This window comes from Notamacropus eugenii, chromosome 4 (genome assembly GCF_028372415.1).
Source record: "Notamacropus eugenii isolate mMacEug1 chromosome 4, mMacEug1.pri_v2, whole genome shotgun sequence".
Taxonomy (NCBI): domain Eukaryota; kingdom Metazoa; phylum Chordata; class Mammalia; order Diprotodontia; family Macropodidae; genus Notamacropus; species Notamacropus eugenii.
In genome coordinates, this window is record NC_092875.1 from 63,623,012 (window position 1) to 63,638,427 (window position 15,416).

General features: G+C 48.8%; 2 protein-coding genes across 2 annotated transcripts in view; one reads left to right on the forward strand and one right to left on the reverse strand.

The window, feature by feature from the left end:
• The first annotated feature begins 737 nt into the window (after positions 1 to 737).
• Positions 738 to 4,836, forward strand: TIMM13 (translocase of inner mitochondrial membrane 13). The gene is made up of 3 exons (XM_072601454.1): positions 738 to 2,124; positions 2,228 to 2,296; positions 4,229 to 4,836. The coding sequence occupies exons 1-3, from the start codon at positions 1,996 to 1,998 to the stop codon at positions 4,325 to 4,327; spliced, it is 297 nt and encodes a 98-aa protein (XP_072457555.1). The 5' UTR covers positions 738 to 1,995; the 3' UTR covers positions 4,328 to 4,836.
• A 1,832-nt stretch (positions 4,837 to 6,668) lies between these two features.
• Positions 6,669 to 15,416, reverse strand: part of TMPRSS9 (transmembrane serine protease 9) — a 60,437-nt gene continuing 51,689 nt past the window's right edge. The window contains 3 exon segments of the mRNA XM_072606526.1: positions 6,669 to 7,039; positions 8,482 to 8,747; positions 14,477 to 14,648. Coding sequence (XP_072462627.1) covers positions 6,669 to 7,039; positions 8,482 to 8,747; positions 14,477 to 14,648 — 809 coding nt within the window.

Below are 15,416 nucleotides of genomic sequence, written 5' to 3' on the forward strand. Positions count from 1 at the left end.
GGGAGACCTTAGCCCCTTTAGGCCAAGGCCTAGTCAGGTACTCACTTAGGGTAAGGTAATGCCCATTCAGTGAATAGGCCTATTGAAGAAGTAGTAAGGGATGACCACTTTAATGAGGCAAAGAAAAATAACTAAATCAGGATGGGAGGGAAACAGCAAGTTACTATTGATAATCAATCTTAAGAAAGGAAGGTCCAGAAAACAACCCTTAAGTGGAGCTTGGGCAGGGGTCTAGTGTGGTACAATCTCTGAGCTTCAGGGTACAGTAAGTTTAAGGGGAAGGGAAAGGAACTAGCCAATAAACCCCAAGTTAACTGGGTATCCTCTGGCCATCCAAATCGGTTACATCAGCAGAAAGGATACAATCACATTTTGTAGCTAGCAGAAGGGAAAGGTAAAGAACAGAAAGGAAAGATCTGCGTCAGTTAGAATAAACTTAGTCAGTAAATCCTAGAGATACAGCTGGAATTTGTAGACTAACCAGAATGATTAACCTTGGAGCTTTTACCTGACATACTCATTTTAAGTAGTATAGAAGTAATCAAGCTGAGCCAGAAATGATCCTATCACTAACCAGTTAATCAATCACCTGAGTTCATTTGGTGTCAGCCAAATTTTGAAAGCCCTGTCTAGCTTGCAACGTGACTTGCTTTCTTAAGCAAATGGCAGCAACTGTGCCAAGCCAGATAACAGCCTTCTACCAATATCTTTCGGGATGCTGATGTTAGCTGCCCCTCCTATCTTTGTGCCCTCTGCGAATTTGATAAGCATGCCATTTATGGTAATGGCTAGCATTTATATAACGGTTTGCAAAGTGTTTCCCAGAGTCATTTTTAATTCCAAAGGACTCAGTGAAAAATACTCCCCCACCTCTGAGACCTGATGAACTCCCGAGTGCGGATTGAAGCATATTTCTTTTCCCACTTTTTCCTGTTTTTGAAACGTGGCTACTATGGAAATATGTTTTGCATGACCCCATGTATGAGTATAATTGCTTGCCTTCTCAATGAGTAGGGGAGGGACTGGAGGAAGTGAATTTGAACCCCTCCAAATTTTTGAATGTTAAAAGCATAATTTTTAAAAAATGTCATTTTATCCTCACGACAACCATGAATCCCCGTTTTACAGGTGAGGAAACTGAGGCAGGGTTCACAGCTGGCAAGTGTCTGAGGCTGGGTTTGAGGTGGGCGCTGTACCCCGTTACCACTTCGCTGCCCAGAGCTGACGATGACCGTTTGCTAAAACCCAGGTAAAGTCCAGCTGTAGCGTCTCCTCCATCTACTGCCCTGGCAGAGAAGGAAGTCAAAGGGTCTGGGTTCAAGTCTCAGTTCTGGAGGGGGTGCGTCCCCTCCCCGGGCCTCAGTTTCCCCACCTGCGCTTCCTTCCAAGTCTCCCGCTAGAGCGTGGGGACCTGGAGAGGGCGGCTGGATGTGAGGCAGGGAGGGGAGCTCAGGGCGCCTGCGCGTTCAGGATCTGGTCCCGGTTAGGCAGGGCGCCTGCGCGCGGGGCAGGAGGGCTACGAAGTCCGTTGTGCTTTGATGGGGAGATGGGGGTTGCCCGGCTTGCATTGCGCGGCAGCGGTGTTGTGGGGGGAGGGGCCCTCCTCGCCGAAACTTCTCGCAGAAGGGGAGGGGTGCGGACAGCCGGGACCGGCGCTGCTCACCTAGGAGCGCCCTGTAAGGGTGAGGCGGAGCCCGGAGGTCTTAGTGACATCACAATCCCCTTTAACCGGCTCTAGGCGGTTAACGCACCGCGCAAGCGCGCTGGGCAGGGTCACCTAACGGCCCTCAGTTCTGCCTACGGGAACTCACGGCGCATAGCCTTGTGGGCATCGTAGTTTTCCCTTTTCTCTCTGGCTTTTTCCCGCCTCTTCCGATCTTGGTTCCCCTGGGACTCCATTTCCCGTGGTGCGCCGGAGTCGACTTCCGGCGCAGGTACGGGTCGGCTCACGCGGCTGCAGCGGCGGCGGCACCCGGGTGACTTTGCTTTGGGGCCATGGAGGGCAGCTTCGGCTCAGAGTTCGGGGGTGCGGCGGGGGCCGGGGGCGGGAAGCTGGACCCAGGGCTGATCATGGAGCAGGTGAAGGTGCAGATCGCCGTGGCCAACGCGCAGGAGCTGCTGCAGGTGCGGGGCCGGGGCGCGGGGGCGGGGGGCGGGGGGCCGGGGCCCGGGGCCCGGCCGAGGGTCCCCTGACCCGCGGGTCACTGTGTCTCCCTGTGCCCTCCAGAGGATGACCAACAAGTGTTTCCGGAAGTGCATCGGGAAGCCTGGCAGCTCCTTGGATAACTCCGAGCAGGTGAGGGAGCCTCGAGGCGGGGCGGACCCCCTCCGCCCCCACCCCACCAGGCGGGGACGTCGGGACGTGGGCCGGGGGAGGGATCCCGAGCTGGGGGACAAGGATGAACCCCTCCTCTTGCCCCTCCAGGACTGGGGTGGGGGTGGCACGTGCCCCCCGAAGTTGAGGCCAGTCATCAGGACAGTTAGGGAGCCTGGAGGAGCACGTGACCTCCCGGGGCGCTGGGGGGGAGGGGCAAGCACTGGGGACTCCCTGGGGGTCTGGAGGAGGCCGCCGGGGTTTAGGGACCAGGCACCCAGGGCACGTGTGGGAGGCGTTGTGTCCAGTGCAGCGGGACCAGAGGAATCCGAGGCGGAACACCACACCTGACTTGGAGGCCTGGTTCTATCACTTAACCTTGACCCCGGTATGAGCTCTGGAGGGTGGAGCCTGGCTTTTTGCCTTTCTTTAAATGTCTGGTACTTTGTAGGTGCTTAATAAGTGTTCACTGAAGCCTTCATCGCAGAATGGGTGTTGCCTCAGTATAACTGAGACGAGAAAGGGCTTAGTTAAGGCCAAGGTCTCCTCCTGCATGGGGGCCGTTCTCGTCTTCCTGATCTCTCTGGCCACTGGACCCACGTGCTCCAGGAGAAAGTGCACAGCCCTGCCTCACTGAAATCCAATTCACTTGCACATCATGGTCCTCTTTGAGATCAAAGAACAAACAACTAGCTAGTTAGAGGTGCTTAGTAAATGCTTATTGTTTTCAGTTGGGTTGTGAGAGGAGCCAGAAGACTTAAAGTCTCTGTTTGGCTATGTAAATGGATGTCTTGGGGAAGAGGGGTTTGATTAGTGTGAGGTCAACCCAGAAGGCAGAACTAGGACCAATGGATAGATTCAGGCTTGTTGGAAAGAAGACTGTCCCAACAGTCTGAATTATACAACAATAATGGAAGTAAAGCTCTCTGAAGTTAGAGGGCATTCCAATTGCTGAAGTAAGTAGAATAGTGAGGATTCATGCTTGGCCATAGGCTATAGGTGTAGGGATTTAAAGCTGGAAGAGACCTTTGAGACATCTAGGCATAGCCCCTACAGATGAGGCACTTGTGGGCCTGAGAAGTGGAATCATTTGCAGAATCAGGATTCAGACCTTGCATGTGTAGGTTTTGTTGTTCAGTTACATTCGACTCCCTATGACCTCATTTGGGGTTTTCTTGGCAAAGATACTGGAGAGGTTGACCATCTCCTTCTCCAGTTCATCTTACAGATGTGGAAACTGAGGCAAACAGGATTAAATGACTTGCCCAGGGTCACACATAGCTGGGGAATAGTCTTCCCGACTCCAGGCCTGACCTTCTATGCACTGTGGCACTACCTGGCTGCCCTTTAAACTCTGAATCATTGCTCCTTCTCTATTGGTCTGTATTCCCTCTGCTAGACACTGTAGCAACACAAGGGGGTTCCAAAATGGAGAACCTGGCCATTTAGCCACTTCATTGTACTCTTCTGGTGACCAGAGGGGAGGACCCACACACAGGGCTGTACAGGACCAGGAGGAGTCCAGCAGGAACTCTTCTGTGGAGACAGGAGAAAGCCTGTCTGTTGGCTCTGGGGTTCTGTGGGCATTGGCCATGCTTGGCAGCCTCTTCTGAAGATGAAGAGGAAGATTAATTTGTTTTTCAGGTGTTTCCCACTCTGTGACCCCATTTGAGGTTTTCTTGGCAAAGACACCAGCGTGGTTTTGCCATTTCCTTCTCCAGCTCCTCTTACAGATGAGGAAACTGAGGCAAACAGGGTTAGGTGACTTGGCCAGGGCCACACAGTTAGAGTGTCTGAGGCTGAATTTGAACTCAGGTCTTCCTGACTCCACTAAGCTGCCCCTTGTAGGATCTAGGAACAGTTGAACAGAGCACTGAGCTCCCTCTCTATGTGTCTCATTTCTTTCCTCTTCAGAAGTGCATTGCAATGTGCATGGATCGGTACATGGACGCCTGGAATACAGTGTCCCGAGCCTACAACTCTAGGTTGCAGCGGGAGCGAGCCAACATGTGAGGCGTGTGCTCTTCTCCTGGACATGCAGGAACTCTAGCTGGGTGGTCCAGAGTGGGCCAGCCTTGGATACAGCCAGGGAGCTCATGTTCCTCCCACCCTCCCTTCTGACAGGTTGCTTTGAGAACGAAAGGAATAAGGCAGGGGCAGGGGGGTGATTCCTGAAGTTTGACTTGATTTCTTGGTGACTCCCCAGCCCCTTCTCAGCACACTAATAAAAGCCCTGTTTGTGGAGCCTGGATCTCTGCCCTTCTCTAAGGGCCCAGTTCTCCCCATCTCTGCTGTGGTCTCAGCCTTTCGCCAAAGGATGGCCCTCTTGCAGGCTGCAGAAGCTTCTGGCCATCTCCAGGAGGTCCTTGACCGTGCCCAGCACCAGGCATGCGCTGCTTCGGAGCCAGGTTTGGCCTGAGTGGGGGATGTGCAGCTCATGAGCCTTGGGGGCAAGGGACGATGTTGTCACTCCCTGTCATTTATCCAAAAACAGTAAATTGCTATCTGTGACACCAGAGAAACTTCTCCATCTTCTGAGCAGTGACACGTGTATGGATTTTTCTTTCAAATGTTTGTGCTTTTGAGGCAAAATGTGTCCTGCTGGTTGGGAAGGGGCTAGATGGGATGTGATGTCCTGCCCTTCCCTGCCTGGCCGGGCTGTTGGGGGAGGGGCCTCTGTGACCTTGGGCAGTGAAGATCTGAGACTGACTGCCAGGTCTCTACTCAGACCTTAGCATGATAGTGTGAGTTAGACTGTCTCCTCTGCTGTTTCCTCCCTTCCACTTCCCTTGTTTAATGGGGCTGTGGTGACCCAGATGATCATGAAGATGACAGCCTTTGTGAAACCTCCAGCTGGAGCTGCCTCCAGGATAAGGAAGAAGAATAATAAATAGCATTTATAAAGCACCTACTATGTTCCTGGCACTGTGCTAAGTGCTTTATGAATATCTCACAACAACCCTGGGAAGCAGGTGTTCCCATTGTATAGTTGAGGAAACAAACAGGTTAAATGAATTGCCCAGGATCTCATGGTGCCTGTGGCTGGATTCAAACTTGGGTCTTTCCTATTCTAGGCCCAGTGCCCTATCTACTGTACCACCTAGCCACCAAGGATGCTGTTGTGCGTGTTAAGGGTGGGGTAGGCGTCCTCCTGGCCATTTGACTTCCCTTTGGTCTGGGGGTCCACTTTGGCCGGTGCCACAAGGATTCAGGGGAGACTTGATCTGAATGCTGAGATGCCAGCAGTTACCTCATCCTGTGAGGGTCATCTCTGGATATGGGGAAGGAATAATGACAGAAATAATTCACATACGTAGCATTTTAAGGCTTACACTGCTTCTCTTCTGGGCTGGTAGTGTAAGTATTAAAAGAATTATCCCCACTTTACAAATGAATAAACTGTTTCCAAGAAATTAGATGATTAGACCTTGGTCACCCAACTACTGGAGTAAAATTCAGCAAACATTTATTCAGTGCCAACTAATATGTCTCAGATGCCCTGTGCTCAGCCCTGGGGATACAAAGACACAGAATTACAACATTCGCTGCCTGTGACTAGTGCTAGTAACGGTTCTTGGTCCCAGCTGTCTTACTCCAGGACTAAGGGTGGCCTGTTGGGGAAGGGCTGAGTTGTTCTTCCCTGACAAGCTAGAGTCTGAAATAGGTCATGTTTACATGTACAAAAGAGCCTAATACAATTGCATCATGTTAAATGCAACTCCCCACACCCTCCCCTGCTCTACCACCCACCCCAGGTGGTAGAGACCACCCTTCAATCAGGTACCACATGGGATGGTTCTTGGCTCACTGCTATCCAACATAAGGAGATGCACAGCTCCTTAGGGTCAGCAGCCACTGCCTGCTTCAGGTTGATTCCTAAAGCTGGGGGAACTTTGGCCTGGCCACATGCCTCCTGATCTTCTGGCCAGTCACAGTCTGATGTGCTGCCTGATCCAGCCCCTTACAGCTGTCACTTTGGAGTAGACACCTGGGAAGTATGGCCTAGCACAGCCATACCCCCAGCTGGTAACCCCAGCCAGAAACCACTTCCCAGCAGGCTCCTTACAAGCCAGTGGACCCCCGGCATCACCCTGGAAGGAAGGAGAAGCAAGATGGTCAGCTGAACTGGGGGGGAGAAGATAGGTGCCCCCCCCCGTCCCTGCTGCAGCTCCTGAGAAGAAGTGACTTCATTGCTAGTGAGATCCATGGAAGAAGTACGCAGCAGTCCCAGCTCTACCTCTAACTGGCTGTCAAATTGCAAGTCATGTCACCTGTTTGGGCCTCAGTTTCCCAGTCTGTAAAATGAGAATGATCATTTCTGTCTTGCTTTCCTCACAGGTTGATTAAAATGGCTTTAAAGGCTTATAAAGCACTTTTCCCATAAGAACTGTAAGCCAGTGTGTGTAAGCACAAATATTCCCATTTTACAAACAAATTAAAAGTGGTCTGAATCTAAAGTTTAGTGGGCTAGTCTGTCCCCCTGGTGTGCTGGCTGCACCTGGTTCCCAATAGAAGAAAAGCCTGGAGGCTTCAGACTGTCCTGGGGAGCCTGGGGATGGTACAGCAAGGACCTGGGCTACAACCTCACCGAGCAACTGTCTACGCCCCCCTGGGCGAAGCCGGCACACAGCATCCTGCTGCTGATCTGGACGGGGTAGAACTTCCTGCAGGTCTCTTCTCCAATGATGTTCACCACTGCTTTCTGCAGGTGTCTGGCCATCAGCCCTGTGCAGCACAAATGGGAGTTAGTGGCCTGGATGAGGGCCAGGTGGTGGGTGAGGAGCAAAGGGGAGAATCTTAGGACTCCTTACAACATCCCCGGGAGGTAGCCCGCCTTCTGCCAGAGGATCTCTAGGCCTCCCATGAGTGACCCAGGCCTTGTGCTCTTTGGGACAACTGGTTAGTTTTTCTTTACACCACCCTCAGTTTGCCTCTCCACATGGCTTCTACTTCTGGGGCCATGCAGAATGAGTGCAGTCTCTCTTCCCGGTGACAATCCTTCATGTCCTTGAAGGATTTGGCATGTTCTGCCTAAGCCTTCTGGCCCTTTGAAGTTCTCCAGGTTAGACATCCTTACAAAACTCTGGAGACCCTTTACCCTCATGGTTGCTTTGTAGACATGATGCAGCTTCTCACCTTTCTAAAATGTGCTTGGATCTGGATCAGATAGAGCCAGTTACTATGGTGTCTGCCATGGGCAGAGGTGCCTAAGAGACGAGTATGAAGTGGCTGTTGTGTTGATAGCCAGTTCCAGCTACATAACCCTGTGGGACAGTGAGCAAAAGAAGAAGCCTCTGCTGGTGAGGGGTGGGGTTCACTGGGGTATGAAGGAGGGGTTGGGGTTAATGAGGTGGATCAGATGGGGAAGGGCTTTGGAGGCAGCCTCCCTGTGCCGATGAGGAGAGACCTGGGGAAGGGAAGTGATGTCCCCAAGCTAGGACTCAAACCCAAATAGTCTGACTCCAAATTCAGAGTTCTCCTGTGGTACCACACACCTCATATGGTTTATTGGGTATTAGGTAATATGGTAACACAACGCTGTTGGAGACCTAGATGATCTACCCTGCTCATCACCAAATGATGCGATGAGTACTTAGTACAGTGCTGGAATAATGTCTTGTTCAGTCGTGTCTAGTTTGTGACCCCAGTTGGGGTTTTCTTGGCAGAGACTGGAGTGGTTTGCCATTTTCTGCTCCGGCCCATTTTACAGATGGGAAACTTTGGCAAACAGGGTTAGATGACTTGCCCAGGGTCACACAGCTACTAAGTGTCTGAGGCTGGATTTGAATTCAGGAAGATGAGTCTTCATGACTCCAGATCCAGTGCTCTATCCACATGCTGCCACTCTGCCCCACCCTAGAATGTAGTAGGTGTTTAATAAATGTTTATTCTCTTCCTGTAACTGCTCCCTGTTTCATATTTTTCCCCCTTTCCTAGATGTGTTGGGTTTAAAGTCAGAGGGCCTAGGCAGAAATGCCAACTCTCCCTGTGGGACTATAACCCAGTCACTTTGTAGAGCTCATCTGTAAAGTGATCTGATGAATCTGTGCCTCCGGCCTTTGCTTAGAGGCAACACTAGGTTCTACCTATCCCTGAGCCTTGGATTAGAGTGGGTGGGGTTATCAGGCAGTGGAAGTGCATGGGGAAGCTGTAGGTGATTTACCTACCTCCTTCTCGGATGGAGCCCCAGCCAGTGATGAAACACTTTGTGCCTTCAGTGAAGAGGTGAGAGTGGTCCGGGAGACAGATGGGCTTGATGAAACTGGTGTATTTCACAGGAGCCGAGAGTTCCAGGAGGGCCACGTCGTAGTCCAGAGTGTAGACGTTGTAGAATGGGTGCTTGTAGATGCGGTACACCTTCTCAACCTTCCCATCCATGCCACTTAGGGAGGCTGTCCCCAGGAAGGCCACCCACAGGTTGGGGTCACTGTAACTGAAGCCATGGAGGAGAATTTCACTGGTTTCATTCAGTCTCTAATAGCTCCCAACCTTAAAGCATTTTCCTACCCTGTGAAGTGGACTGCAAGTATTATCTTCATTTTACAGTGGAGAAAACTGAGGTGCAGGTTAAAGTGACTGGCTCATGGTCTTCCTACCAATGCCCAGTCTCCTAATTTTCAGGGCACAGAAGCTTTCTCCCCCCACCCCCAATAAATACCTACCCTCAAGGAATTTAATCGAGGGAGAAAAGGCTAGGATTTAGAGCCAGAAGGGATTTTAGAGATAATCTGATCCAACCTCCTCATCAGACAGATGAAATGACTTGCCCAAGATGCCAAGTGGCAGAGCCAGGGCTTAAATCTAGGGTCAAAGTCTGCTCTTTTCCCATAGTTCACAGGGCAGACAGGAAAGACTTCTTTGAGGAGATGACAGTTGGGTTGGATCCCAAACACGCCATGGAACTGAAAGGAGAGCAGCAGCCCTAGAATTTCATGGTCTCCAGTGGACCAGCCATAGCTAAGCACTTTCAGGTAACTGTAGAGGTAGAAGTCCAGTTTTCAATGCTATATATGAACTGATTCCTGTTTCCTGTAAAGGACATTCAGTAATCACATTATCATCTTATGAGAGGCAGGACAGTGCAATAGAAAGAATGTATGAACAGCTAGAAGACCTGAGTCCAAGTCTTAGATTTATCACTCATTTGAGCTTCAGTTTCCTCATTTATAAAATGGGTATCATAATCATGAGGGCCATTTCAGTTCGTCCTGATTTCTATCTCAGCCACTGGACCCAGATGGCTGGAAGGAGAAAATGAGGCTGGTGACTTTGCACAACCTGCCTCACTGAAATCCAATTCATTTGCATGTCATGGCATCACCTCCCTGATGTCATGGTCCTCTTCAAGAATGAAGTAAAAACAATAACAATAAACGTCATCTTTGTGTTCCCTACCTCACAGAGGTGTGTCCGAGGCTCAGATGAGATACTACACATAAGGCACTTAATCAAATGCTACTTCTCCTTCCAGTAGAACTAAGGGCCCCATTTTCACAATATCTGGCAAACCCAACAAAGGTAAACCACCTGATCTAGAGAGAACCAGCAGGAGGAGCATTTCTGAGGGTCTAGGTCAAAGGGTCCACCAAGAAGCCAATAAAGCAGATGACTTCGAGGCGGGTGAGGGATAGGAGTTAGCAGAAACTGGAGGCTCAGAGTTAATCCCAGCTCTGTACCACTCCAAGCACTGCACTGCAGCCCCCTGAAGGACTTGCTGTAAGCATTGCTCTCTGAAGACTTGTCCAGAGTCACAAAGCTTCCGAGGCTGAACCAGGTCCCCAAGTCAAGCCTTTGAATTCCTGATAGAAGAGGCTTTATAGTATGTCAAAATTTGAGAGACTGTGTGGTAAGACAGATCAAGTCAGAGGACCTGGGTTCGATTCTGCCTCGAAAGTCGTTTACTTCCCTGGCTTCTGTCTCTTCCTGTGAAATGAGGGGGTTGTTCTCTGGAGGCCCCCTTCGCTCCAGGTCGATGATTCTAAGCTCTTTCCCCCCTCTAAATCTATGATTCTGTGATTCTAAGGAAATATACACCAGCTTCTGGTGTTGTATACTGAGCTTTGGTGAAAACACTTTTCCTTTAGATTGTAACATAATATTCTTTTGGGAAACTATAGGGAGTCACTAAAATGTTTTCGTTTCGGGGTGACTTTTCACCCTCACCTGTTATTTTAAAAGTTATTACTACTGCTAGTAGCTAATGTTTATGTCAGTTTTAAGATATGCAAAGCCATATATATATATATATATAAAATTTCATTTGCTCCTCAGAACAACCTCAAGAGGTAGGTTTATCCTCTTTTGCGCATTATCCTCATTTTACAGATGAGGAAACTGAAGCTGAGAGTTTTTGTGATTTGCTCCGGCAAACTAGTAAGAGCTTGAGACAATATTCAAGCTCAGGTCTTTCTGATTCCAAATCCAGCATGTTCCATCCACTCTGTCACCAAGCCAGATCTCAGAAGGGGGACAGTGAAGATGACAGAGGAAGAGGGTGCATTTCAGTCCAGAAACTGTAGTGTTTTGTCGGCATCCTCAGGAGCAGCAGGGGGAGCCAGAGATAAAGGAATGTCCATGTTAGCAAGTCCAGAGTCTCCCGTCCCTTGGGAGGAGGGACAAAGGAAAAGAGTATAGTGTTATCTGCATTTCAAGTCTGGGTCTGAGCCTTCAATAGCTGTATCATCTTGGACAAGTCATTTCCCTGTTTCTAAAATATAAAATCCATTCCAGCTTTTCATTTTCTTTTAAATTTTCACTTATTTTGCTTTTTTTAAAAAATTAAGTATTAATTTTCTCTCGCTCCCCCTCCCCCCATTGGAAAAAGAAACCCTTTTAACAAATAAGGAAGCATAGTCAGGCAAAACAATCTCTGCACTTGCCAGGTCCAAAAATGCACCCTCAGTCTACCACCTCTCTCTCAGGAGGTGTTTAAGCTGCTTCATCATTGATCTTCTGGAATCATGGCCCCTTTTGGGACCATCTCTTCTGTGATAGTGCGTAGGGCTTGTTTTAGTCTTTGTATGGCACATATATCACAGAAGCCAGCACAGTGCCTGGCACATGGGAGGCCCTTAATAACATGCTGATTGATATAAACTGTGAGTAGTTTGTGTAAAATAGATAAACACATATTTGGAGGCTTGGCATTCTCAACATTTGATAGCAAGTCGCCTTTAATTAAGAAAGGTGGAAACTTTTTTTCTTTAAAAAATATTCTTTTCTATATGGGATGGCTCTGTCGGAAGGGGGTGGGGAAGAAATAGAGGGGGAAATGTCAGCAACGGAAATAGAAGATATCAACACAAATTTATTTTTTTAAAAAAACGTGAGATTAGGTTCATGTCCGAAAGGAAGCTGGTGAAGTGCTTTGCTAGCGTGCGATCAAAGTTCATTCTATGGAATGTGCTTGGAGCTCCTGTGATGCCGAACCTACGCTCGGTTACTTCCAGCAGCATGTGTGATTTTGCCTGTTCTGCCATCAGGGTCTTCCAGCTTGGCTCCAAATGGACCGTGTCCTGACCCCATTGTGATCTGGGGCCTGTGGCAAAGAGGACTGGCCAACAAGCAGCAAGTGTTGCCCACTCCATCTTTCAAAGGGAGAGACAATTTTTTCATCCTCTCTGCCTTCCTTCTTCTGGATGTGTGGCTCTCCTTTGAACCTGCCAGAGAGACTGTCCTCTTCCCCTCCCTCCCTACTGCAGGGATGGGTGCTTGCCCATGAGACTGTGGTGTATGTGTGTGTGTGTATGTGTGTGTGTGTGTGTGTGTGTGTGTGTGTTTGTCTTGTTAGGCTGAGATTGCCACTCAAGGCTCTCTGGGCAGAGGTGGGGAGAAAGACATGTTGGAAAATGCAGGTGATGTAGAAACAAAAGACATTAAGGAAAAAGAAAGATGAGGAAGAGAAACCCAAAGCACTGAACTGTAGGTGCTGTTTCTCCCTCCCATTTCAGGAGTTTGTATAAAGGGAAGTTTTTCAAAGACTTCAGGCTCTTCATCTTTTCCTTCTTCAGTCATGAGGAGCTTCCCCATTTTAGCTCTTATTTCCCCTCATCTGAGCTTAGGGATGAAGTTATTTTATGCAGCTGCTCTTCACAGGTCTGCAGTACATTTTTTGAGACTCGGAGTTGAGAGCCCCGTTGACAAAAAGTGGGCTGAAGTTCTTGTATAACTGAAGACATGGTTTTGTTTTGTTATGGTACCATCATCGACTGATGAAAGCATGATGTCATCAGCCCATTTTCTGTGCCCTTGGGACTTACTTGCCTTAGCTGGCAGCACCATCTGCACAGCAGCCTTTCTGGTGGGTGGGGTATTGGCATATCTGATTTGCTTTGATGTTTCTTGCCTTTTTGTGAAGGAGGGCCATATGTTTGAATGTTCTCTATATCAAGCTGATCATCACGATTTTAGAGAAGGGATATCCCCAAACCTTGGGCCACCCCATTGTTTCCTTGACTCTTAAGACCAGCTGCATCGCACTGACCAAGGTGCTAACTCATAGCTTCCTTCTTCACACCAATCAATAAATATTTATTGAGCACCTACTTTGTGCCAGGCCTTGTGCTAAGTACTACTCTGACTTCAACAAACAGAGATGGGAGTTGGAAGAGGGTAATCAAGGCACAGAGAATAACAGGCTGTGGAAGATTGAAGGACACATACAGAATAGAGACTGGTCCAGTTTGGCTGGAAAGGTGTCCTCTTTCACGAAGACTCTTCCTGATGACTGCTAATCCTTTTCCTACAGGAAAGTGCCTCCTGGCAGTTCTTTGGTTTTCCTGGTTTCCTTCAAGACTTACAGGAAGAAAAATAGAATGTGTCTGAAGAAATTGATATAGATGTAAAGGGAACTCACTAACCTATTTATATTTGAAAAAGAAATGCCCAGGAGGCCATCATAGAAAATGAATATAATAGCTTGGCATGAAGTCCTACAAAAATAGTGTCAGGAATGCTAACAATCAGAATGAGCTGAGATGGGCCAGGGAAGCTAAGAATAGTAAAAAGGGTTGTGGGCTCATTTTCTACTTGTTTTGTTTTTTAAGATATATTAGGAGACAGAGTAGGATCCAAGAAAGGATAAGACCTTTGCCCTTGGATGGCCAGAACAATGAGAACTAACAATAGAGATGCTGGACTTGCTTATTTCTTTATTTTGCTTCCATTTTCTCTGACAAGAAGAAGGACCTTCGTCCCAGGAAGGAGAGAGCAAAGATGGCTGAAAAGACAAATGACGTAGCATACCTTAGATTAGTGAGGAGGTGGGAGTAGAGCACTTGGTGGCTCTTGATGAATTCAAGTCACCAGGACTAGAAAGACTGGTATCCTTGGGCATGGAAAGAGCCAGGCCATTATCAGCAACCTGGGAAAGATCATGGAGGCTGGGACAAGTACCATGAGTGTGGAGAAGGGCAAATGTCAGGGCCTAGAAGAGAATGAAATCTGCAAACTCTTGGCTATGAGTTTGACGTTGATTCTTGGGGAAATTCTAGAAAGGGTCCTTAGAGAGATGGTTGCCCAACATTTAGAAGGGCTTCATCAAACATAGGTCATTCCAGGCTAAATTCATTGCCTTTTTTGGGGGTAAGATACATAGGAACAGAGATGAAAGGGACCTATGGGATCATTGACTCCAATTCCTTCATTTTACAGATAAAGAACTGAGGCCCAGAGTGTGTCCAATGTCTTACCTAGCTTGATATTCCTATAAATGTTTATTGAATTGAATCAAAGGGGAAAACAGATACCAGAGATGATGGGGGAAGGTGCAGACCTACCAGACAGATCTAGGTGAGAGGGAGGAGAGAGATGCCCCCAGAGTCAGCCTGGGAAGCTGGTATGGAGATACCTCAGAACTTTCCCAGGGTCTCCTCACTTCCCTCTCCCATGATGGAACTGAGGCCATTGAGCTGCTGGTTTGTTTCTGTGCTTGTCCATGGAACTGACCTTCAAAGGGGTCGGGATATTGCTGCTAGACCAGAGCTGCTAGATTCTACCAGAGAGGCAGAGGGTTGAAGAAGTCAGGAAACTGTGAACTGTGAACTCATCCTGCCACCCTCATTTAGCCTTACCTGCTCATTTTACAGATGAGGAAACTGGGTTCAAGTTCCCCCTCCATTCCCCTTCCCCCAAACTGCTCTTGGTCCCATCAAATGGACTTACACGTCAAAGCAGTGAGCGGCAGTGAGCAGCCACCTGTCCGCAATCAGCACCGCCCCACACTTGTGCTCCTTCCTCCTCAGCCAGAGACTGACCTGCCAGGGCCACTCCCCACGGCTGGCGGCGCTGCCACCCACAATCTTGGTGAGGGTGCCCACTGGAGAGACACCACAGTCTGGAGAGAAGGGAGAGGGCAGAGACAGAATGCAAGGAGACCCTGGCAGCCAGTGGCCATCCTAGCCCTCCCACCTTCTCCCCACCCCATAGGGAAGCAGAGAAAAGAGCCAAGCTTCCCACAGAGAGAGTGATTCCAGGCTGCCATCAGGAACAAGGGTCACACTGGCTCTGTGTAGCTCCAGGAGAGAGCAGGTGCACCATTGGGTTATTGGAAGTCACGGGAAGGCTAAATTCGGGCTTAACCCAAGGGAGAACTGAACGAGTTTCTCTTAAAGTGGAAGGGGCTGCCTGGGGAGACAGCGACACCTGTCATCAGCAGAACAGTTATTTGTCAGGAATATTCATAGAATCGCCCAATATCCGATCTGGAAGAAACCTCAGAGTACATCTTTTTGGTATTGAGGTGGTATAAGGTGGTAGTCTCAGACTTAGAGTCAGGGAGACCAGAGTACAGATCCTGCCTCATACACTTACTAACTATGTGACCACAGGCAAGTCACTTAAGTGTTTCCAGTCTCAGTTTCCTCATTTGTAAAATGGAGATGAAAAAAAGCACCTACATCCTAGAGTGGTTGTGGGGGTCAAATGAGATGTTTATAAAGTACTTGGCAAAATTGCTGCCTGAGTTTGGTGGGGGCCTCTGAGGGTTCCCTAAATGGACATATTTATTTTCTCCATCTGACTTGTGGAAGGAATGCAAAGTCAGACAGGAATGATTTACTGGACAAGATGGAAGGCATCCAGGGAAAAAGGCAGCCAGGAACAA